This window comes from Amphiura filiformis, chromosome 2 (genome assembly GCF_039555335.1).
Source record: "Amphiura filiformis chromosome 2, Afil_fr2py, whole genome shotgun sequence".
NCBI lineage: Eukaryota > Metazoa > Echinodermata > Ophiuroidea > Amphilepidida > Amphiuridae > Amphiura > Amphiura filiformis.
The window spans coordinates 34,614,992-34,638,740 of record NC_092629.1 but is presented as its reverse complement, the minus strand read 5'-3'; the positions used below and the strand labels follow the sequence as shown (position 1 = coordinate 34,638,740).

Sequence of the window (23,749 nt, the reverse complement as noted above, 5' to 3'; positions counted from 1 at the left end):
GTACATTGTGTGGATTTCAAATGGAAATGCCAAAATTTACCCAACTAATAAACTATGTACAAGATATTGCTATAATTTGAAATTTAAAAATAAGGTTTAGAAATTGGGTTCAAACTTTGACAAAATAAATTGCAATAATATACCGGTACTAAAATATGTTGAAATAAAATTTTGCACCAATAACATTAGCATCAAGTAACCTTTTGCACCACAATAATCCTTAGAAGTATTCATGTGTGCACATGTATGTGTTTTCATGTGTACATACATATAAAATGCTTATGTAGCACCGCTGCATAAAGTGAATGCTGAAAGACTTAATGTACGATCTTTTTAAATTTGTTGATTTTTCTTCCAAAATAATAAAATAGTTAATATGCGATCATTATGAAAGTTCTCAATGCATTTGGACGCGAAAAACATTGGGAAATTTGCAAAGAAACAACATCATAAACTTCACCTCTATTACTCAAAATATCTCTCACTTTTTGGATTAGGATGCCGAGTACGGCCTCAGAGTTAGTCTCCTTCGCAGCCAGTTTGGTTACGCTCCTTCCACACATGTGGAGGAAGCGTAACCAAACTGGCTTCGTAGGAGACGTCGGACCAACAGAAAATCATCCCGTTTTAATACAAATAGGGCAAATTTGACAGTTTGCTCATAGATGTAAGCTGGAACATGTGTAATTATTACAAATATGCCAAAAAATCGGTTTTGAAAAAATAAAGATATATTCTGAAAAAAGATCGTACATTAAGGCTTTAACGTGCAAATGAACTATAATTCTATAAAAAAAATGAGAATACAAGGTATTTTTGTAAGGAAATAAAAGATAAAAATTCTATGCATGTGATCTGTTGAAGCTAGCCAATATCTGCCAGTTCTTGATTAGGCTATTATTCCAGTTCAAATCCCCGATAGAAGACTTGACCTTAATCTTCCACACAGGAAGCATTTCAAATGGGTCACCTGACTGGGTGACTCCATTTGAAATCTACACCCCCTCTGTGGGAGATTAAGATCAAGTCTTCCATATGGGTTGTGTGGATTTAAATTAGCCATTTCATGCCAATGCCGATAGAGGACTACTGCTGCAGGACACCGGTGCTGTGCATGAATCTATGCTACAACACACTGTTAATAATAATATTAAATATATTCTCTACATGTATATACATTTAAGTGTTTTAACAGATTGGCCAATATTCCTGCACCATCAGGGTTGCAGGAACTCACAAACTATATAGTTTGTGAGTTCCTGCAACCCTGATGTATATGAGCCTATGTCTCCCTCCTTTTCTTCCAATTTCTGCATTTAAAATTTCACATCTTCTTTTCCTTAAGGAGCACCCCCCCTTTTTCCCCGATAACAAAACATACTCTCTTTAAATCTGCATGGCATAAATATTGACCAGTCCCTAAACCAGGGATAGAATTTCATCACACATAGCCTTGGAAACATGGAATTCAAGAAGCTAATTCCCAGGAAAATAGAGGGGAGAGGGGAGCGTGGCCTAGCGGTTAAGGTGTTGGACTGTGAATCCGGGGGTCAAGGGTTCAAATCCCAGGTCCGCCTGAGCTCAGCTGGCTCTTTGTGTCCTTCACTCTACTTGCTTAGTGCTTCGGAGGGCACTTTAAGCTGTCCATCTAGGTTTCATTATCATTGAGGTATAGGACTTTTTATTTTTTCGGAGAAGAGCAGGTAGGGCAACTACTTGATTATATTTCTACACGTTCATACTACATACTCTGAAAATTTTAGAAAATTCGTATGAGTCCGTTTTTTTTAAATCACATTTTTGTTCCTAAAATGGGGGTTATAGCACCCTCAACGGGCACTCTCTCCATAGGGCTACATGTAAAGACCAGTTATAGAAAAATGGCCCTAAAATAAAACAGACTCGTGCGAATTTCCTCAAATTTTGCATATGATGTGGATTTAACATCTGGTATGTAATGCAAGTGATGTTGTTGCTGCTCTTCTAAATTCATTTTTAAAATGTCCGCCCCAGACCAAGGTGTGTCGGTTCCGTGTACATGCATATTTTCTCACATTAATGTAGTGTGCACATTAAAGAACGTCACAGGCTATTCGAAAAGAGCAGGGGATCATCCCGGTACTGTTGACTGTACTTCAAAAATACGCTCATGTACTCTAGGTTCCAGAGTAAAAATAAGTACTGCTTGTCTGTACGCAGTGCGATAATACTCATGCATATGAGGGAGGCACTTACAAGGAAGAAGAAGAAGAAGAAAATGTAGGATTTGATTTGGAATTTGCTGGAGGGCAGGTTTTCTACCATGGATATAAAAAAAAATTAAACAAATTTGGAAGAGTTTCTTACTATAATATCTTGTAACCAATCAGCAAGGCTGCGTAATTTCCACATTTGTGATGAAATCCTACCCCTAGCAAAGATGAAAGACAATGTGGTAATGAGACTGTACAGGAAGAAAATGATTATCAATTAAAATAATAATAATAATAAAAATTATAATCAAAGGTACTATCAGTGATCTTTTTGAAAACATAAATTTGAACTTTGTAGGAATAGCTTGACGTGAAAGAGAAGTTTATACAATTTTCAGCATGTATTTGACCAAAGGGCAAAAACCGGACAGACCGAGATCCCCAATACTGACGAATATGCCAAATTTTCCTTATTTAAAAGTCGTGCTGAGAATGTGACTGGGCACACCTCTCCTTTACTTCTTACAAATATGCAAAGATTTCTGATGTGATCTGTGAAAACCCTTCACATGGTGACATTTTTGAGTTTGTAGACAAAAACATGGAAATTTAGGAACTGCTTTCATTTTGTATAGACGACTTCAACATAAAAAGTAAATAAAGGATTGAAAAAATGTGCCTGATGTGCTGTATTTTGTGTCATGCTATTTACATATTTATGAATATTAATGAGCTGATTTGCATATTATTCTATATACAAATCTTTGTTTAACACACCTATGTGTGGGGGCCACCGTAATTACGAACCGTGTAATTCTGGTTGTTATTATAAAGACTTTCTTATTTAGGCCTTAAATAAAGTTGTTTGATTGGTGTAACATAAAAAAGAATTGGGGTAGGTAGGAGAGGATTTTTTTTAATCTGTAAATTTAATTTGAAAAAGGCTTTGGAACTTTTTTTCTTCTTTCTTATGTGTAAATTTATCAATTTTTTTTGCTTTTAATTTTTTCAATTATTTTTTCAATATTTTTTTCAAAAAAATAAGTCAGGGTCAGGCCTTTTTTTAGGGTAGGTCGGGTTACGCCAATCAAACAATTTTTTAGGCCTTAACAAGTCACTGATAGTGCCTTTAATCAACAAATCAATATTTATTAATGCCACAAATCCGAAATACCCTTTACACACTGGAGTGTGGTGTGGCCAATTTTGAGCCATTTTTCCTTTGTCATAGCTCCTGCACCAATAAAATAAGATTAACTTTAACTCTATATTCTTCACACTTTATTTGAATCAATTGTTTGTGAGGGCGCTTGACTCGCTTGTTTTGCTTTGGCAGACTTCTTTTTCGCAGTGGCGTAAACTTTCAAAAACAGAGCTACAAACACCACCATGATGCCTAGAAAACCGGAAACCGACACCGGATGTCCGTAAATGATGCAGGAGAGGAATATTGCAATGGCCTGACGCGTGGTCATGATGATGGTAAAAACAACCGCACCAAATTGTGAAATTGTGTAAAATATAAAAAGCTGTCCGGTAGCGGAGCATATTGATATAAGACTAACATGGAACATAAAGGTGCTGTATTTAAGCATGAACGAAATGCCTTCGACAAATCCTCCTTGTTCTAGAAGAGCCCAACTCGTGAATATGCATGAGAATAAGTTGACTCCGAACATCATCTGTATACTGGACATACTGTATTGCTTGTATAACTCGGCCTGCCAATTTGACGTGAAGCTGTCAAACGTCATATACCCAACTAATATGACCACACCCGATATGGTCGTCGCTGTGTTACCGGTATCCTCTTTGCCTTGCGTTAACAAAAACATGGTCACTCCGACCGATATCATCCCTGCTGTGAAGTACTCATAATATTCGTATGATTTTGATGATACAACCTTACCCATAAGCATGACGGGGATGATTTTGGATGCCTTTGCTAGCACTTGAGTTGGGAAACTTACAAATTTCAACGCTTCGTATTGACACCAACTACTGAGGATGTTCGATAGTGAACAGTAGGAATATTTATACAATGGCGCTACATGTCGTGGTTGTTTCGTTAACATCATAACGAGTCCTGCTGCGGAGAGTGCCAAGACACGGTTCATGAAAACTAAAAACTGTGAATTCTTGAATTTCTCTCCGGGATTATTGTCATCTTTGCCGTATTCATGTGCCATAACTCGTTCTTGAAGTACACCCCAAGTGAGGTAGGATCCCTGCAATCCAGCTACACACAGGATTAGTAATACTGCTCTGCTCATCTGAAAAGTGAAACAAACAAAACATTCATTTGAGGATCTCAAAAGTGACAATCTCTAGGACACAGTTCCAGGCCAATATGCTTTTTCTACACTCAAAAAATGACATTTACACACACTAGGATCTCAAACATCTCAATCTCTATAGGACACAGTTCCTTAACATCATTGGCCTGGTCAACTGGCAGGTTTGTGCAGGAATTAAATACCAACAATTAATGTTTATACTAGGATTTGGGCAGGTAACCTTGTATATATCACATTCACAATGTTCTTTAGATGGTCAGGACCTTGGCGAGTTGGACATTTTTATTACCATGGATTATGTTATGCCATAAAATGCTGAGCTTGTGTAACACATGCACTTTATGAATAAATCCAGATGTGCTGTTAACTCTTTAAAACTCCAATATGCTAGTACACTCAAAAGAATGACCTCACACATTACGATCTCAAACAGTAGGGCTACAACATGAGCAATTAAGGAGGCCAAAAATGCACCTAGATTTTCCAAAAAAGTAAAAAGGTGCGATTTCCTGCCAAAAATACGAAATCTAAAAGAGTGAAAGGGCAAATAAAAGTGATGATGTTTGTTCACTTCATAATCTATTATTATTATTATTATTATGCATATAAAGATTATGAAGTGATAACAAAATTCAGGGCTGGAAAAAATGTTTATTTCCCACAAAGTTTAGCCTAATTGCTCTCAAAATACAGGAAACTGTTCCAAAATGTAAAATGTATATTTATTACACTACACAATTCCTATTGGAGTTCCCTGCACAGTGCACAGGTACACATACAGTCACTAAGGCAGTCCCAAATAAGAATCTTGTAGTGTAAGAAATACATTTTACATTATGGAACAATTTCCGGTAATTTTAGGGCAATTGGGCTTATCTTCTCGGGAAATAAACATTTTTTTCCAAATCTCAAACAGTTAAAAAATTGCCCAGGGTTCGCAGGGTTTTACGCAGCTGGAAAAAACGTGGTTTTAACCGCGGTTTTCACCACTTGGCAAAAACAGTTTTTGCCGGCAAAAATGGCAAAAACTAAAAAAGTGATAAATAGTTCACTTTTTTCATCTCAAAACAAATTATTAAGTTACAAAAATACTTTCCTGAGTGTAACAAGGCCAGATTTTGTAATTTTAAGTAACATATTAAGAAATTAAAGGCAAGGGTTTTCATTGCTCACTAGTGCATAAACTGAAATGCGGCTTACCAAATTCAAAACTTTTTTTATTTGAAGGACTTGATGAGACAAAAAATATGTTGAATGATTCATTGAAAGTTGTGTGATGCTGTTTATAAGCTTTCTGTATAACTTTTTATTATTTGACTGACTATATATGAAATTTTGCCAGTTTGTGCCATTTTTGCCGGTTTAAACCATGTTAAAAAACTTTGTGGGCAGGTTTTTGCCGGCAAAAACCGAACCCTGGAGCTGCCATGATTCCACATTTTTTCCAGGCATGTCACACATTTCCACTTTGTCCTTCCCTTGATAGAAAATGATTATTTTTTTGTAGATTTTTTCCAAAATGTCAAAAAAATGCATTCACAACCAAAACTGCCATTTGTCCCACAAATAATGTAATTACATACTTGTAAGGGCTTATAAAGCGCTATTACAAAAAGATCAGAAGCGCTATTTGTTGGAGCCCTACATGAGAGCTTTCAATGAATGTATATTGTAAATGTACATGTATTACCTTTGGTTTATCTTGTGTACTGGATTTTGTACCGCCTTCTTCCAAAGAGGTTTTTTGTTCTGCACCAGTTACACACGATTTCACCGTCTTGAACCAGCAACCATGGCCTGTAAGAAACAACATAATATGTGAATTAATGTGTAATGAAATTGTCTTTTCTAACTTCATTATTGTCAGATTAAGATTCTGATGTGTAAGCAAGGCATTAGCTAGAAATGTGTCCAGGTGTCATTTGGACGCCCTGTTTTCAATTTAGACACCCTAAAATTATGATTTTTATAATGGAGTGAATAGGAAGTGGACACCCTGATTTTGTAGAATAAGGTTATTTTGACCATTTTGGACACCCTAAAGACACCCCTCTGGCTAATGCCTTGTGTGTAAGTATTATTATATGTTTTATAAAGCAAATGAACAGAGGAACCATCACTGGTCAGTGCAGATAAAATTATGCAACACCACCAACATGAATGATGAGAAAATCATTATTTTATAATAAAAAAAGTGTCCAAATTAAATCCCAAACACCTTATCACTCACTGAAAAAGCTACATATAGACAAGGAGTAGAGAATAGGGATACACTTAAGGTGGTATTGGAGGCATTTCGAAGTGCTCTATTCATGTTTTAAACATATAGAGTAGGGCAGAGAACACTGATAATTAATATGCCTTTGAAGCTAATCGGACATATGGTTTTCATCATGCATACATTTTAAATTTCTTTGTAATGGTTTGCTTTATCGATTTAATGAGCTAACATGACTTGAAAGTGCTCATTAACCCTAACCCGCCTGAATACTACAAAATACTATTTGATATATGCGCTGTTCGTGCATGCATCCCACGTGGTGTGATGACGCAATTGCCCTAAGTGATATATAGGCACGGTTTCGCTGGCCAGCGAAGCCCAAGACCTGTGGCAAAGTGTCGCCGACCGAGTGCTTGGCATTAGGGTGCATCATGCCCCCCTTTTGTCAACCAGATTTTATGTAGCCAGTCTTAAAATGTGCCAAATGATGAAATAATAAGATTCCCAAAATTTGAATTCATTCTGAGTTCGTCTTATGGGTCCTCCGTGGCCCGAAAGTTTGAATGAATAACCCATATGATCATAACGCAATAGGCATATGGCAGCTATACATTTTCTAAAGTTTAATGGTACATATAATGGCTGCCATGTACTTAAAATTTATGATTAGGATTATATGTAATTGGGGTATGTTTTTAACTAAACTTGAACTTAAAGTTCAAATGAATATGGATATACATCACAAAATTAAATAGCTGCCATGTGCTGTGACACACTTACATGTATTTAGCATAGTGTGCTGCCATTTACAATTAATAGCTGAATTTGAACTATATTTCAAAGCACACTTAAGCTAAAAACTTTAACCACAGTTCATGTGGGATGAAATCACACTTTCTATGAGTACTCCTTCAAATGCATATCTTCATAAAGTTTATGTTTACACAGACGTGGCCTGCGTTTCCTGTCCTGTTTAACAACCTGTAAAACATTTTGATAATGGCGCTCAGATTTTGCAGTGCTGAGGAAATCCAAGCTCAATTTCACTGCACACTCAGCTGCATCGTTGACGACATTGATAGCACTGATGTTAGAAATCGGATAGTAGCACACATAGCCCAGTTCTCCACTCTCTCTTCAAGAAATTGATGGTCGATCTGTAGTATCCTTAGCATGAACCATGAATTGGGTCCTATCACCAAGTCTCAAGTCTGCGAGTGAAGTTGACTGTGTGATATTTTTATTTATTTATTTTATTTTATTCATCTGGCAATTAACAACAAAATTGAGACAAAACAACAAATTGGGTCTACTGAGCTGCCGGGGAACACTGAAAGCACAAAAGAGCACTGTCACCACAAGGTGCAGCGCTCCCAACTCAGCAGACCCACACACATACAAATCATATTGGAAAAAAATACAAAAAGGCATCAATACAAATTAATCATCATGCTCCATATAGTGAGATTTGAGTTGAGATTTAAAAGTAGACTTGTTACAGGTGAGATATGAGTCTCTGACATCGGATGGAATTGAAGACCATAACACTGGGAAATTAACTAAAAGACAGTTTTTGTAAGCATCTGTTTTAGGAGTGATTGATTGTTTAAAATTAAAGCTTCATGTCTCGTATTAACACACCACCTGGAAAAAAGAAAGGGATTGGCATTAGTAAGACATGAACAAGCGAATGAAACAGACAAATAAGTCCTTCTAGTTTTCAAAGTTGTGAGATTTAGAGTTCTGAGTCTGTCCTCATATGATTGATCCCCCACGTTGACAAAGAATTGACCTAGTAGCACGATGCTGTATTTGTTCCAATTTATCAATATTACATTTCTTGTAAACATTCCAAACAGGCGAGCAGTAATCTAATATTGGCAAAATCAGCAAAATTGGCAAAATTGGCAAAATGAGCAAATGAGCAATATTATCTGGGAAGGTTGGTTTAAAACCCCATGCCAAACCGGTTACTTGGATTTATAACTTCTTCTGCTGGTTTTAGTTACCTCTAAAAGTTTAACCGCAATTGCTTGCTTCTCTGGCGTTTTAGTGCCTTTGCACTCTGTGATACTGAAGAATTCACAGCGCTTGTAGAGGTCAAGATTGTTCCAGTATGCATCAGCAGTCTGACTACAGGTTATCTACCAGGATAGATGATAGCTGTAAATATAAAGTCACACATCTTGGGTAGCTGATGCTTTAATTTGTTGTGACTGTTCCCTGTGGCAGCTGGGCGATGTTATTTTCCCGGTGATCTTCATCAAGTACATTAACTTTGCCATTCACCTTGCTTGTGGATTGCACCAGGTTGCTTAAATGTCAGCACCTTAATGATCACCCAAGAATACCTTATATAGCTCAATGAGTTGAGTAGTCATCTCTCTTCGTTTCTGCCTTTGACTTTCAGATCTCAAAAAGTATCAATTCGCATACCGTCTAATAATTCTGCATCTGAATCTTTGCTGGGGGAAACCCAGCTTTCAAAGAATAGTGCCCAGGGATACAATGGAAGTCCATGCACTATTTTATCTCATTGACTCCATATTATTAGGCCCAAGACCAATCATCATTTACATTGTTAGCCAACATTGTTTTTAAAAGACTTTCCCCCCACTAGAAATACACATATTTCAATGTGTTATGTGTCAAATACAAGAAATGTATATATGGCAGCTATTTTTTTACATGATTAATTATGGGTTTGGAACAGCTGCTTCATGATAAAATGCAATGGTTTTGGATTGCCTGTATCATTTACACAGTTAAATAACACCCCAAGTACTTGTTTACTTAGAGCAGCCAATTTTATGATTGAAAATTCATGTTATGTGAATGGCTGCCATATGCCTATTGCGTTATGTTCATATGGGTTATTCGTTCAAACTTTCAGGCCACGGAGGACCCATAAGACAAACTCGGAATTAATTCAAATTTTGGGAATCTTATTATTTCATCATTTGGCACATTTTAAGGTGGCTGTGTACTCTCAGACATGTATGTAGTAAAAGTGCAATAACTTTGTAATTATTTGCATAAAACATATAAAAAGTATACATTTTTATGAAGGCAAGACATCAATAAATCTTAATATAAATACAGATATGGGGTAAAAACAACAATTATGAAGAAAATCACAAAAAAGTGAGTTTTTGGCAATATTTGTTAGGTACATCATAACAAAAAAACAGTCTTTCCAAAATATTTTATTTTGCTTTTAGCTCAATCTTGAGGCTCCATTCCAAAAACGGTTTTTTTATTTTTTTGATATTGGCCTTATTTTTTGAGATATTGACATATAAGGCATCAAAATGAACTTTTTAAAATTCAAAAACGCCTATTTGCACAAAATGATGCCCAAAATCGGAAATAGACCAAAATATAAAAAAATGAGAAAACCGTTTCTTGAGTCGATCATGCTTTTTACGATGATCATATTTGCTTACCTATACAGTACGACAGCAACTTAGCTCACTTCCGGTAATTTTTACCGGCGTGACCTTTGCTGTTACGTAACGTAATGTTGCAAATCAGATGGCAAATACAGTTTTTCAGAAAACATCAAAAAAATGGAATACATGAGTGGTTTCTCCCTTCATTTCCATATTGAGCCCATACATGTAGATTAGATATGAAACATGAGTATGAGGCAAACAGTAACGTGTAAAAGTCCAATTATTGTGGAGAAAATGAACTTATTTATTTAATGAGAAAAAATGCATGTCACGATCACCAAAATGGTTATATCGGCAACTATGCGCCAACGCCGGTCGTATGCTTTTCTGTAATGATAGACATTAGCTAACTTGAGCTTGTATTAAATTTTCAGCGAAAATGATTGGTGGAACAATCGAGTCGTAGGTTGGAAAGTTGCTTTCAAAGCGGCTTCCCTCGCAATCGTGCGTGACCATAAGTGACCAGTGTCAGCAGGAAAATTAACAGCCGGCCTTGTCCATATAATCGATTAATAATTGTCAGGATCGTCCAGTTGACTACAGTGATATTTATTTATTCATACAAAATACTGCCCTGTCATACAAAATATCGAAGTCAATATAAAACGTGATTTCAAGCCATTTGACTGAACTTACAAACAGTTTATAAAAGATTATTGTTGAACGAGACACTGAATTAGAAATAACATTGCAAAAGGTACGAGAATAAGTTAGCAGGTTGTGATGGTCTAGTGGCTAAGTCCGTGCCTGAAGTGCGTGAGGTTGGAAGTTCGAACCCTACCATAGCGCTTTTTTTTTTGTTTTTTGAAAATATTTATGATATTAGTAAACAACTTTCAGGAAGGGTTTCTGATCATTTGAAGCAGAAATAATGAGGTAAAATGAAAGAAAGCATTTTTTTTATCTTGACCGCTTGTGGTGTTCTATTGAAGATAATTAAAGTTACTCTAGACAACTAAACGCTGATTCCAATTATGTGTATGTCTGGGTATGGTGTAAGAACGGTGTAAAAATTACAAATAATATTATGCCAAAATATCAGGTTTGAAATTAAGTAAATTATGGCTGACGCTATCTTATTTTTTAATATGTAGGCCTACGCATAAAGAAAAACATTGCAAACGTGTTGCATAGAAATATTTTTAATTGATCATAATACTGACGGGCCTACACCATAGGCCTAACAGAACAAGAGAGAAAAAAAATCGAAATGCTGTAGGATTCGAACCTTCAACCTCTCGCACTTCAAACCACGGCGTCAACCACTAGACCATCACAACCTGCTGTAACATACTCGTATCTTTTGCAACCTTATTTCTCATTCAGGGACTCGATCAACAATAATATTTTTAAAACTGCTTTTAAAGGTCCGTAACCCGATCGACAGCATCATCCCCGATTTTTTTCATTGTTGATGAGGTTTTGGTATCACATAATAGATACTATTTTTCTCATTACTATCCTGAAATTTGACGCTCCAAGTCGATGTATTTCGGAGAAATCATGAATCACAGCGGTTTTACAGGTTACCAGTTTGTAAACAATAAAAATTTCTTCGGATCATGGGAAGAGAAAAAGCGAACTACGCTTAAGTGTAGTCTCGCTGCCAGACTGTATGTGGCTATCACGAGGATCGACGAGTGTCAGACCGACGCAAACTGGCTGTGTAGGAGACTACGCTAAGTGCTGAGGAGACGGTCCGCCGTATATAATTAAAACAATTCCTTACTTATTTCAGTTGGTGAAATAGCTCAATTGGCTAGCGCTACCGTTCTTTTACCCGAGAGGTACCCGGTTCAAAACCCGTATCGGAAGGTTTTTTTCCTCTCCATTTTAACCCAAACTTTTTATATTCATTTGAAATGTACATATTGCAAGGGGAAATATATTTTGTTTCCATTTTTCTGAAACGGTACGAAAAAACAAAAAAAAAAAACAAAACAAATATTTTCCGTTCAATACGGGCCGGCATTGCAGCATGTCAGCATTCGTCATACTGAACGGAATTGTTGTTGTTGCATGCCTACCCAGAATGCAATTCACGTATACAAGGTATTGGATTGCAAATTTGGCTATTTATTCACATTTACGCTGAAAATGCTCTCGCTTTTTCACAAAGCAGCATAAATGGGGAGATATTTGATATTATTATGTAATTTTAAAGACAATCCATATCCAAAACCAATAGGGTTACCCCCCTTTAAGTTCAGTCAAATGAGGTGATATTACTTTTTATATTGACTTCAATATTTTGTAAGTCAATGCAGTATTTTACTTGAATAAAGAAATATCACTGGAGTCAACTGGACGATTCTGACGATTATTATTCGATATAATGACTGCTATTTTGCTAGTGACACTTGTCACTAACGGGACACGCACGATTGAGACACGGGCAGTTTTGAGAGTAACTTTACAACCTACGACTCGATTGTTCCACCAATCATTTTCGATGAAAATTTCATACAAGCTCAAGTTAGTTAAAGGCCCATTCAGTGATTTGCTCATCCGGACGATCGTAAAAATCATCAAAATTCAGATTTTGGTACCTTTGTAATTGGCATAGATGTGCTAACATAGCCTGCTAGTGGTTCGGTCGAAAGCCGTGTATTTTAGACAAAATAAAGCATTTGCATGATTCTGGACTTTTGATACTGACAGTACAAAAAGTCCGACTCGAGATCGAAAGAAGCTCACTCTACACCATGTACACTGCACCAACACGCGTTATGTATTGTTTCTACTACTTATTACATCAGTAGCTACTATTTTAAACAAAATACACAATTTTAACTGTTTTCATATTTGAATTGATCGTTAGTTTGCCTCGGTGACCTTTAATTGCTTATTTTGTTTTCTACTACAAAAATTAAGCGCCTGTTTTAAATCAATTTAGACTCTACTTCCCCGTGTTAGAAACACTGGACTAGGAAGTTTTTTTTTTTTTTTTTTTTTTTTTGTACGAAAATCTCGATTTTCTCGAGCCGATTTGAGTTGAAGTAGAAAACCTTTCCAAAACTTCTGTTTTTGACTAATTTGTCGATGTATTCAGGGAAAAGTGGTTTAATGAAATTCTGTAGACTTATTCTTTATTTCTAAGCAACTCTGACAAATTTCCATTTTTTTAATGTTCCTGTGAAATCACTGAAAGGGCCTTTAATATCTATCATTACAGAAAAGCATAAGACCGGCGTTTGCTCATAGTTGTAGATATAACCATTTTGGTGATCGTGACATGCAATTTTTCTCATTTTCCGGCCACTTTGGACATGTTCAAGCTTCTTTATTTTCAATATTATTCAACTTTTACTCGCTTTTTTTGTTCTTTGCACAAATGTTTGGTATCTTATCCGTGATCATGGTACACAATTTAAGCAAAAAAGCGACCCGTGTCTCCCATTTCTGGAGCTATTTCGCTAAAACATGTTTGCCGCCAAATTTTCAACATTTAGTTACGTAACCCGTGTTCACCAACCCGTAAAAAATTTCTATCGAACTAAAGAGGTCACGAAGTTGCCGCCGTACTGTATAGATGCTGTATTTATTGAGTTATCGTGTACCTAAATCGTCATTTTACCGAGAAAATGAACATTGAAATAATGGCCGTTGAAGTTTAAAGTGGTCACATTTTGCACTTTCATCGAATCTCACAGGAGAATGCGACAGTTTTCGCTTTTTGTAACTTATATTACGTGAACATCGGGTAAATCCACAGCCCTTGAGAAGTTTGAGCGAAATCCATTCATAACTTGATATTTAAATCGGGGAAAGAACTTGAAAAACCTACATTTTATCAGCTAAAACGGAGCCATTTGACCACTAGGTTTTTGTGAAATCAGTGCTTCCGTGGTGTTTCCATAAGATGCGCGCAAGATGCAGATAAGCGTCAGCAGTAAGCGTCAGCGATTTGTGCGTTAACAAATTGCGCGACACGCAACGCGATGAGTTGTTGCGCTGTACCTTGCTGGTACAACAAAGATTTTCTTTCCTTTTCAATTTCAAACACGAGTGGAATAGTGAAATAAAATCCTTAAAATATTGCAGTTGGAGTTTACAAATCTGGATTTTCATTCCTTGTATTTATAAAAAACATAACAAGGTACAAACATATCATAAAAACTCAATTTTGAGAAAGAAACAATGGCTAGAGTACACAGCCGCGTTAAGACTGGCTACATAAAATCTGGTTGACAAAAGGGGGGCATGATGCACCCTACTTGGCATGCGAGGGGTCTCGGGTTCGAATCCCACCCAGAGCAAACAACTTCTTTCCTTCTTTTCTCTTTATTCTTTCCTTCTTTCCCTTCCTGTCGCCGAAAAGCCCTTAGGGGGTTAGGGTTAGGTTACCACTATCGAAACTCAGTATAGGCTTCCTTAACCCTAACCCGCCTGAATACTACAAAATACTACTTGATATATGTGCTGTTCGTGCATGCATCCCACGTGGTATGATGACCTTAATCGCCCTAAGTGATATATAGGCACGGTTTCGAAGCCCAAGACCCGTGGCAAAGTGTCGCCGACCGAGTGCTTGGCATGCGAGGGGTCTCGGGTTCGAATCCCACCCAGAGCAAACAACTTCTTTCCTTCTTTTCTCTCTTTATTCTTTCCTTCTTTCTCTTCCCGTCGCCGAAAAGCCCTTAGGGGGTTAGGGTTAATATGTAATTTTTGCCAACATTTTGCTCAAATTCAATGCATATAAATGTTCATAACAAGTAAAACAGACAGTACAGAAGTCTACTTTGTTCGCAAAAATTATTTCATTTTTAGCACATTTGCAACGCAAATGATGCTATTGTCATGGTCTAGATTTCTCTCCGTTTTTTACTTTCTCTTGCTACATCGTTTGAGTAATGGAGCTGGTAATTTGAGGGGTAAATAATATGGTAAAAGGGTGCCCTAATATAATGGTAAATGGGTGCCCTATGGTAAGGTAAAAAACATGTTATTATTATATGGCATGGTTTTACAATCACAAAGCACATCTTGACAATGGATGGGTGCTAGATTTTGGAATGTTCACTGCATAGCTGCCACAGCACAGAGATGAATTTACAAACAAACTGCATAACTCCTACCATTTTCCTCACCTCCCCTATCTAGGTAACCGCTGCTCCTGACGTATCGTATTATCAACCACGCCGGTATTATGACAGACGCATAGCCAAGTAGGTTTAAGGCAAGTCGGATAATCCAGAAATCGGTCCAATTTGATTTGGGTTCATCTTTGAGCGCTGCTTCGAATTCGTTGACATCTTCTGAGATGGCTGGGACGGTAATGAGGAGGACTGCCGTGATGAGGTGAATGAACTTTGCCATGGTGACCTTCAAGTCTGATGTGTGTCTAGAAGATAAACACAGTTGAAATCAAAGTATGTGAACCAAAGGTATTATTCTCAAGGATTACTGACTCAAAATATCACAAAAGGCCATACGCTACTTGTTGAACTCTACTAGCAATAGATGAAATAACATAGAGGTAAATTGTATCCAAAGGTTGGAGAGGCATTAGGAATGAAGTAACACCGTCAAATTAAGAAATTAACTTGACATCAAAAAATGGTAACAATAAATGAAATAGTTCATTTGAATCAGTGTTTTCACAATCAGGTGATTTAAATAGTGACTTAAAGGGCATTTCGTGATCCACAGCCTCATCCCCCACTTTTCTCAAAAAAAGTTGAGATTTTTATATCACTGGAAACCTCTGGCTACATAATGTTTATGTACAAAATATTTCTTGCAGATTAATTCGTTTAGCAAAGATATCGTGAAATTTGAATTTCGTTCTGGTGCACCAGAACGAAATTACAACGTATTGTCTATGGAGCAGTGTAATACACATAATCATGCATAACTCGCAAAACGCAAAATCTGAATCAACTGAAATTTTGGGAATATGCTTTTTCGTGGATATGTACTGAAAAATGTCATAAAAAGAGGATGCTAGGATCACGAAATTAACTTGACATCAATAAATGGTAACAATAAATGAAATAGTTCATTTGAATCAGTGTTTTCACAATCAGGTGATTTAATAGTGACTTAACATGGCTGTATACATGATACTCCAGACGTTGTTTCTTTCGAAAAAATGAGCTTTTTTGATACGTACGGTATGTACTTTGTAATGTTTTTTATAAATACGGGGTCTCCCCATCAGTCCGAAACACTGTTAGTCTGAACCACCGCTAGTCCGAATTTTTAAGGTTAGGTTTAGGGTTAGGTAAGCTTAAAATTCGGACTAGCGGTGGTTCGGACTGATGGTGTTTCGGACTGACAGGGTGTACCCATAAATACAAGCAAAGGAAATCCAAAACCTCACCTGCATTTTTTTACGGATTTTATTTCACTATTTCACTCGTGCGCGCAATTTGAAAAGAAAGAAATTTTTTATTTAACCAGCGGGGTACACACTTATGGTCATTTTCACGGTAAAGGGTGTAACTTTGGATTTTTAACATTTTAATCCGTAGTATTCTAATAAAGCCACAGAATTCCATGATTTTGGCCACATAAGTCATCTAGTTAGCAGCTACCTTGGGTAGCATAATCAGCTTTGGGAGTTACTGCGTTCAGTTTTAGCAGGCTTAAATGTACCTAATATTGCCATTTTGAAAAACTATAAAAACAGTAACATTTTTGTAAAACCCTGTGTTTTCTTCAAATAGTTCATGGATAATTTATCTTATCCTGAAAGTACAGTCATATGTTCAGTAAACACTGCCACATTAGATTTAATTGTGAACAGCCCTGTATTTTTGAGAACCGGACTTCGATATTTGTCGTTTCGGAGGCTTCATTTTCCGTTAACAATTGTTAACAAACTTTGTGGGTGTAGCTTTGGTTCATAATTCTTGGTTATTTCTTCACTTCTTCTTGATTCATAACAGTTGTTATCTTAACTTGAAATGGGTAACAAAAATTAGTCGATTTGCAAGCTTTTAAAATTTTGATAAAATCTTGACTTCAAAGAGCCGTTTTCCGTTAACTTTTTGAAGCCTCCGAAACAAACTGTTCAGCAAGCTTGTGCAAATATAAATAAAAGAGCTCATCCAATCTATTTATCAAAATGTAGCAAAGTAGATCCTCAAGTCACATGTTTTTAAATCGTGGAGATATATATCACCGTTTGAAAATGGGACCCAATACAAACTTTCCGTTAACAATTGAAGCCTCCGAAACAAATGAAGCTTACGAAACAACAATAAGATTAATTATCATCTATGCATATCTAAATTGGTGTGTTTCATACTGATATCTGCATTGTAATTATTACTTGATATGTGCAGAATGTCATAAATTAAAAAAAAAATTGACATTATGGTTAATGTTTGAAAAATATACTGGTACCCAAAAAGCCTGTTTCGGAGGCTTCACATGCAAAAAACACCACACTTAACAAATGGGTGAAAAAATTAACATGTGATAAATCTACAATATCTGCCGCATAGAATCATTGAATCAATACACACAAGAAAATAACAGCTTAGATGATCCCAACACTGCTGTTTTCAAAAAAACTACTTCTGCAATGTTTAACAATTGTTAACATGAAGCCTCCGAAAAAAAAAAAAAAATGACTTGCTGTGATAATTTAATTTTTGTCACAACTGAAATTCAATACTTAGAAGCAAAGCATGAAAATGGGTAATTGTGATATTTTTTACCTATTTTTTTATGTCAACTTGTAGTAGTTAGCCAAATATTTTACTTTTATGATCACCTGTGTTGTTAACTGAAGCCTCCGAAGTCCGAAACACAAATCGCTTGAATGGCCAATTCTAAAAAATAACTCCAATTTCTGTGGAACTTGGCTGGGAGGTTCCTTTCATCAAGTAGTATTTGTACATGAAGTTAGACATCCAAATTATTTTAGGAACCCAATTAAAACTTAAAAAAATGTGTTTCAGGTTTGGAAATTTCCATTGTAAATGACACTTGATGTTAAAATTTTCAAAACTGCAATTACAAACATAGCAAAACATGGTATAAAATTTAACTTATATCTGTTGACTTACTTTGGAATGGGATTTCACATGTATTACAGCTTTCATGTCATAGTTTTCTGACGTTATGTAAAATACATTTTTTCTTAGATTTTAACCAAAATGTTATGGAAATGTCAAATTTTTATTAGAAATCAAAAGGTTTAAGCCTTGAAACATTATTTTACTGGAATTTAAGTTGCTTCTATGCATGATTTCAGTAAACAGAAACATATTTAAGTGGTTTGAAATTTTGACCCTATAAATCAAAAGTTACACCCTTTACTGTGAAAATGACCATATGCGACAATGCATCGCGTTGCGTAGTCGTGCAATTTGCTAACCTACAGATACGCTACGCCTACGCAACGCTATCTGCAAAGACTGCAATGCTATCTTTCAACTTATGGAAGCACTGATTTCATAAAAACAATGAATTTGTGGATTCATCTGATGTTGCAAGGGAGAAAAACAAGAGTTGTTACATTTTCCAGTGAGCGTTGATGAAAGTGCAAGACGTGACCACTTTTAACTTCAATGGCCATTATTTCCATGTTCATTTTCTCACTGAAATCAGTGAAATGACAATATAAGTACACGGATAACTCAATAAATTCAGTATCTATAGGTAAGCAATTATGCTGCATGTAAAGTGGCAAGTTCTTTGTGTCACAGAAAAATTTACGTAATTTAAGAAAAAAAACAGAAAACACAGGAATTTGACAAGGGTCGATTTAAGGAGTTTATGGCGTCCAGGGACTCCTTATTTTTTATTTTGGCCATTTTGGACTCCTTAAATCACAAGATGAAAGTGACCAAAGGGTCCGATAAAAACTGTATGGACTCATTAGTTTTACGATGCACGGAGTAGCAAATCAGTACATAAGAATCGTCGATCAAAAGTAAAAAAACAAAAAGATCAGTAAATCTTCCAAATCACCATAGGCCAACGACACTAATAATTTCACTGGAATATTTGACAAGTTCCAAAGCTTAGAATTTCGGACAGGTCGACTCCTTAGGGCAGCTGTGTACTCTCAGGTACATCATAACAAAAAAACACTCTTTCCAAAAATTTTTGTTTTGCTTTTTTCTTAATCTTGAGGCACCATTCCAAAAACGGTTTTTTTTTAGTTTTTTGATATTGGCCTTATTTTTGGAGATATTGACCATATAAGGCATCAAAATGAACTTTTTAAAATTCACAACCGCCTATTTGCACAAAATGATGCCTAAAATTGGAAATAGACCAAAATATAAAAAAATGAGAAAACCGTTTCTTAAGTCAATCATGCTTTTTATGATGAGCATAATTGCTTACCTATAGATGCTATATTTATTGAGTTATCGTGTACCTAAATCGTCATTTTACCGAGAAAATGAACATTGAAATAAAGGCCGTTGAAGTTTAAAGTGGTCACATTTTGCACCTTGATCAAAGCTTACAGGAGAATGTGGCAGTTCTCGTTTTTCTACCTTACATTACGTGAACATCGGGTAAATCCACAGCCCCTTGACAAGTTTGGGCGAAATCTATTCATATCTTGATGTTTAAATCGGGGGAAAGAACTTGAAAAAAATCACATTTTATCAGCTAAAACGGAGCCATTTGACCGCTAGGTTTTTGTGAAATCAGTGCTTCCGTGGTGTATCCATAAGATGCGCCACGCATGCAGATAAGAGTCGCGTATGCGTAGCGTATCTGTGCGTTACCAAATTGCGCGATGCACACGCGAACGCGATGCGTTATTCTTGCGTGTACCCTGCTGGTACAACAAAGATTTTCTTTCCTTTTAAATTTCAAACACGAGTGGAATCGTGAAATAAAATCCTTAAAATATTGCAGTTGGAGTTTATAAATCTGGATTTTCATTCCTTGTATTTATAAAAAACATAACAAAGTACAATATAGGGGGGTCACACATTTGCTCATTATGTGTCTGCATACGACCCATAAATGAACAATGGCATGTTTTGAGCATAAAAAAATATCAAATTGTTTTCTTCATACAGACCTAAACATTTTGAAATATTTATTTAGTATATGTGAAGTTACAAAAAAAATATTTTGTAGGTCTATTGACCTTTTGAATTTTACACGGCGGCTCTGTGAAAGCACCCGATTATTTATCAGCAAAGACCAGTGTCTGGATCCGCAGAAGAAATTAAGAAATTGCCTTTAGAAAGTGAGTTTTTCGACCGGTGCCAACGATGTAGTGAATTTTAAAGTTACTTTTTCTGAACCATGAGAAATGTATCTTTATTTTGGCACAACTTGTTTTTTCTCACGATAAATTTGAAAATTTGATGTTTTTTTGCCCGAAACGTGTGTATTTTCCCATAGGAAACGCCGGCCAAGGGTGAAATTTTGATATGATGACTGTAGATGATGAGTTACCCTACTGTGTGCCACATGTGCAATCAAATTGAGACTCCTTTTTCCTGAATCTCCACAAAAATATCTTTCTTTTGACGTAAACAAGAAATTTCTAGGATGTTGGGTTCAAAAATGGCAATATATTGAAACATTTGTTTTTTGGCCATTTTCCTGTGTATTTTCCCATATAGAAATTGTTGACCTTACTTGTGAAGTTTTCATATTTTTCCATTTCTGGAGTGTAGTTATCAACATATTATGACCAACTTGTTTTTTTATCTACTGCAGTGGTCCAACTTGAAGTCCTAGAGCTGTTTTACCTTGAATATGGATGTACAAAGTTGATATTTTTATTCCGAGGGTGTCCGTAACTTGCTGTTTCATTCTGTAGCACTTTTTTACATTGAGCGGCAATTTCCTTGATTTTCTAGATTTTTCCCACTTTGGAGGCAATTTCTCACAATATTTTGATGCACATGAAGCATTTGTTGTTGTTTTTGTGTTTCAACCCAAGGGTTAGAGTTGGCTTAGTGTAAATGCAGCCATTCACAATTCATATTTTTAATCTGAGATTGTCGTAAACCTGCAATTTTATTCTGCAAGGGGTTAAAATGAGAGTGCGACAATCCTTGATTTTGGTATTTTAGTCCATATTTGGAGTAATCTTTTTCAAAAACTGAAGCAAATGATGTACCTCTTGACATATCTATGTTGAAAGACTCAGTTATACAGCAACTTAAAGTGAAAATCAGACATAGGAAGCATATAATTTTGATTTTTTTAGTCTTCAAACATGCCATATTGTCGAAAACATGCGTTTTTATCCAAATCATGCTGAAAAACAGCAATTTTTAGGAAATTTTAAATTGGCGAACTTCAAAACGCTTTATCCAATTTGAACCATTTAAATTGCTATCTTCATCTTTTTGCAAGATGCTTCTGAAAAACTTAATGCCAAACATTTATATTGTAGATAAAATAATGATGTGACCCCCCTAGTACAAACATATAAAAAAAACTCAATTTCGCGAAAGAAACAATGTCTAGAGTACACAGCCGCGTTAAATTCTCATTGGACCCCTTAAATGTTGGTTTTGCAGGTACCAAAGCCTAGGGTCCAGAAAAATTAAATTGGACCCGTTGATTTTTTGCGCTCGCACTACCCCTGCTCAAGGGCTTTAATTTGGTATATAAAATGATGCAGTTTGATGGCAAATTTGAATTCACCTGGCATACCTACTAGGCTACTAAATTATTATTATTATTGTCAATATTCTAGTTCTAGTTCTAGTTGGTAAGGCCCTTCGCACTTGATTATTAGTTTCCTGTTAAACTAAAGATTTTGAAAAAGGGACAAGGTGACTTTTAATTATTAATTATCTTTTATTTTCTTTATTTAGTTTGAACTATTACAAGCAACTATTGACTCATTTTGATTACTAGAGCGGGCATTTAATTATTTTACAACAATATTTGATTTTATAAATAATTGAAGGTGTAGTTGTACTCTTTGTTCATTCATCATTATTGTTGATATTTATATTAAAGTCAGAAAATGGCAAGTAGAAGTAGTTGTTATTTTAAAGGAGAAAATAAGAAATAAAAATAAAATAATTATTTTGAGACGCTCAATTTTGGATGCGGGCGGTAAACAGGAAACTAATAATCAAGTGCGAAGGGCCTAATAATACGACTCAACACCCTGGCATGCCTGGTGGGGAAACCGGAAAGTAAGACAAATTTTAAATTTAATATAATTATTTTATAATGAAAACAATTAACACTGAAGACGCCCTATGGCACCTGCTACAACTTAAGACAAGTCTTCAAACGTTCGAAATTTGTAGTTACTACAACTGGAACGAGACATCGACTATGGCATACATGCATATATGATATAGTAATATTCAGATTTCTTTTGACAGCATAACTTGACACGCGCTTGACGTCGCGTATACGCGCGCGACGTCAAGCGCGTGCATTGGACCTTGTGCAAAATAATACGCGCTGGACGGCTAGCAGTATGCTTAATTTGTAAAAGGAAATCTGAATATTACTTTAGTACAAGGAATACCGTAGACGTAGTGTTTACATACGTCGGCTGTCGAATTTTGCACCGAAACTGACGTAAAATTTTTAAGCTTCTCGGAATCACTGGAAACTTTCAAGCAACACAAAACAATTAATATAGATATATACTCTCTTATTTTTTCATACATGGTCCTTACTTTTTAAGTTGTAAAGTGACAACGGGCTTCCTAAAAGTGAAAACTTAGATACACTATTCATTGAATGTGTACGTGGAAACGTGAGCCTAGCAACACCTAAATTTTAATTTTTATACATTATAATTAAACAAATAGTTCTGCTAAAATATTAATTTTATACTCTTCAAAGCATGCTTCCTCACTTTAAAAATAAGTAGCATAAAAAACTGGATAAAATGAAGTGTAAAAAGGCATTCTACGTATATTAATCAATTATTAATAATATTAGGCAATAAAACGGAGCATTTAGCGCATTAATATTTTTATAGCTAAACTTTTCCTTTACAGAGGGCGTTTTTCCACCACTGAGTGGGCAGGGGGTGTCTGGTGAGAATTGTATGATTTACACAGATTCCTGTGCCCGAGACTAAAATTGTAGTCCCAGTTTCAAAAAAAAAAAAAAAAAAATTGGGGGGGCGGCGTCAAAGTCCTTGCAAATAAACAACCACTTAGATGATAACATTTAGCCCCACTAAATATTAAATCCCGTTATCATGTTATAGGCCTAGATGCCGATGAAATGCAATGCACATTTTTTGTTTATCCAGACCATCTGTAAACTATTAGCCTATTATAGGCCTAATGGTGTAAACATGGTAACATGATATTTTGTAAAGTCATACATAGGCCTACTGTGTAATACATTTACACCTTTTGAGACATTTTACGTGGGTTCATCATTTGCTCAAAAATAAAAATTAACGACTAGGTAATTTGATTTTATTAATTTTGAAAGAGATGCAATAAAAGAAAAATATATAATTCTAGTGTAACAGGCATCCAAACTAAACACATCAAAAAAAAGTAAATTACCCCAATTCATGACGAGAGAGTAACTCAAAACCTATAGGATCCAATGTTAAAACTGAAATGCCCAAAAGATAACCCGTTTGTTCTGCTATATATATTGCTATCTTCAGTAGATAGCATAGGGCCTATATCTGATAGCAAT

General features: G+C 35.7%; 1 protein-coding gene across 2 annotated transcripts; it reads right to left on the bottom strand.

Moving 5' to 3' along the window:
- Window positions 1-1,281: 1,281 nt before the first annotated feature.
- Window positions 1,282-22,845, bottom strand: LOC140146123 (adenosine 3'-phospho 5'-phosphosulfate transporter 1-like). Of its 2 annotated transcripts, none has more exons than XM_072167878.1 (4): window positions 22,759-22,845; window positions 15,244-15,509; window positions 6,180-6,286; window positions 1,282-4,465 (listed from the first exon to the last, which is right to left on the bottom strand). In XM_072167878.1, the coding sequence occupies exons 2-4, from the start codon at window positions 15,482-15,484 to the stop codon at window positions 3,467-3,469; spliced, it is 1,347 nt and encodes a 448-aa protein (XP_072023979.1). In that variant the 5' UTR covers window positions 15,485-15,509; window positions 22,759-22,845; the 3' UTR covers window positions 1,282-3,466. The 2 variants fall into 2 exon arrangements, with proteins under 2 accessions (XP_072023979.1, XP_072023980.1); XM_072167879.1 differs by having other exon boundaries at window positions 15,256-15,509.
- Window positions 22,846-23,749: the final 904 nt, after the last annotated feature.

Excerpts from the sequence above, each read along its gene's own strand:
- LOC140146123 (XM_072167878.1), bottom strand. The coding sequence starts at position 15,484 with ATGGCAAAGTTCATTCACCTCATCACGGCAGTCCTCCTCATTACCGTC. Across the intron at positions 6,287-15,243 it reads TAGGGGAGGTGAGGAAAATG|GCCATGGTTGCTGGTTCAAG; the intron begins GTAGGAGTTATG and ends TGTTTCTTACAG. Across the intron at positions 4,466-6,179 it reads GTACACAAGATAAACCAAAG|ATGAGCAGAGCAGTATTACT; the intron begins GTAATACATGTA and ends TTCACTTTTCAG.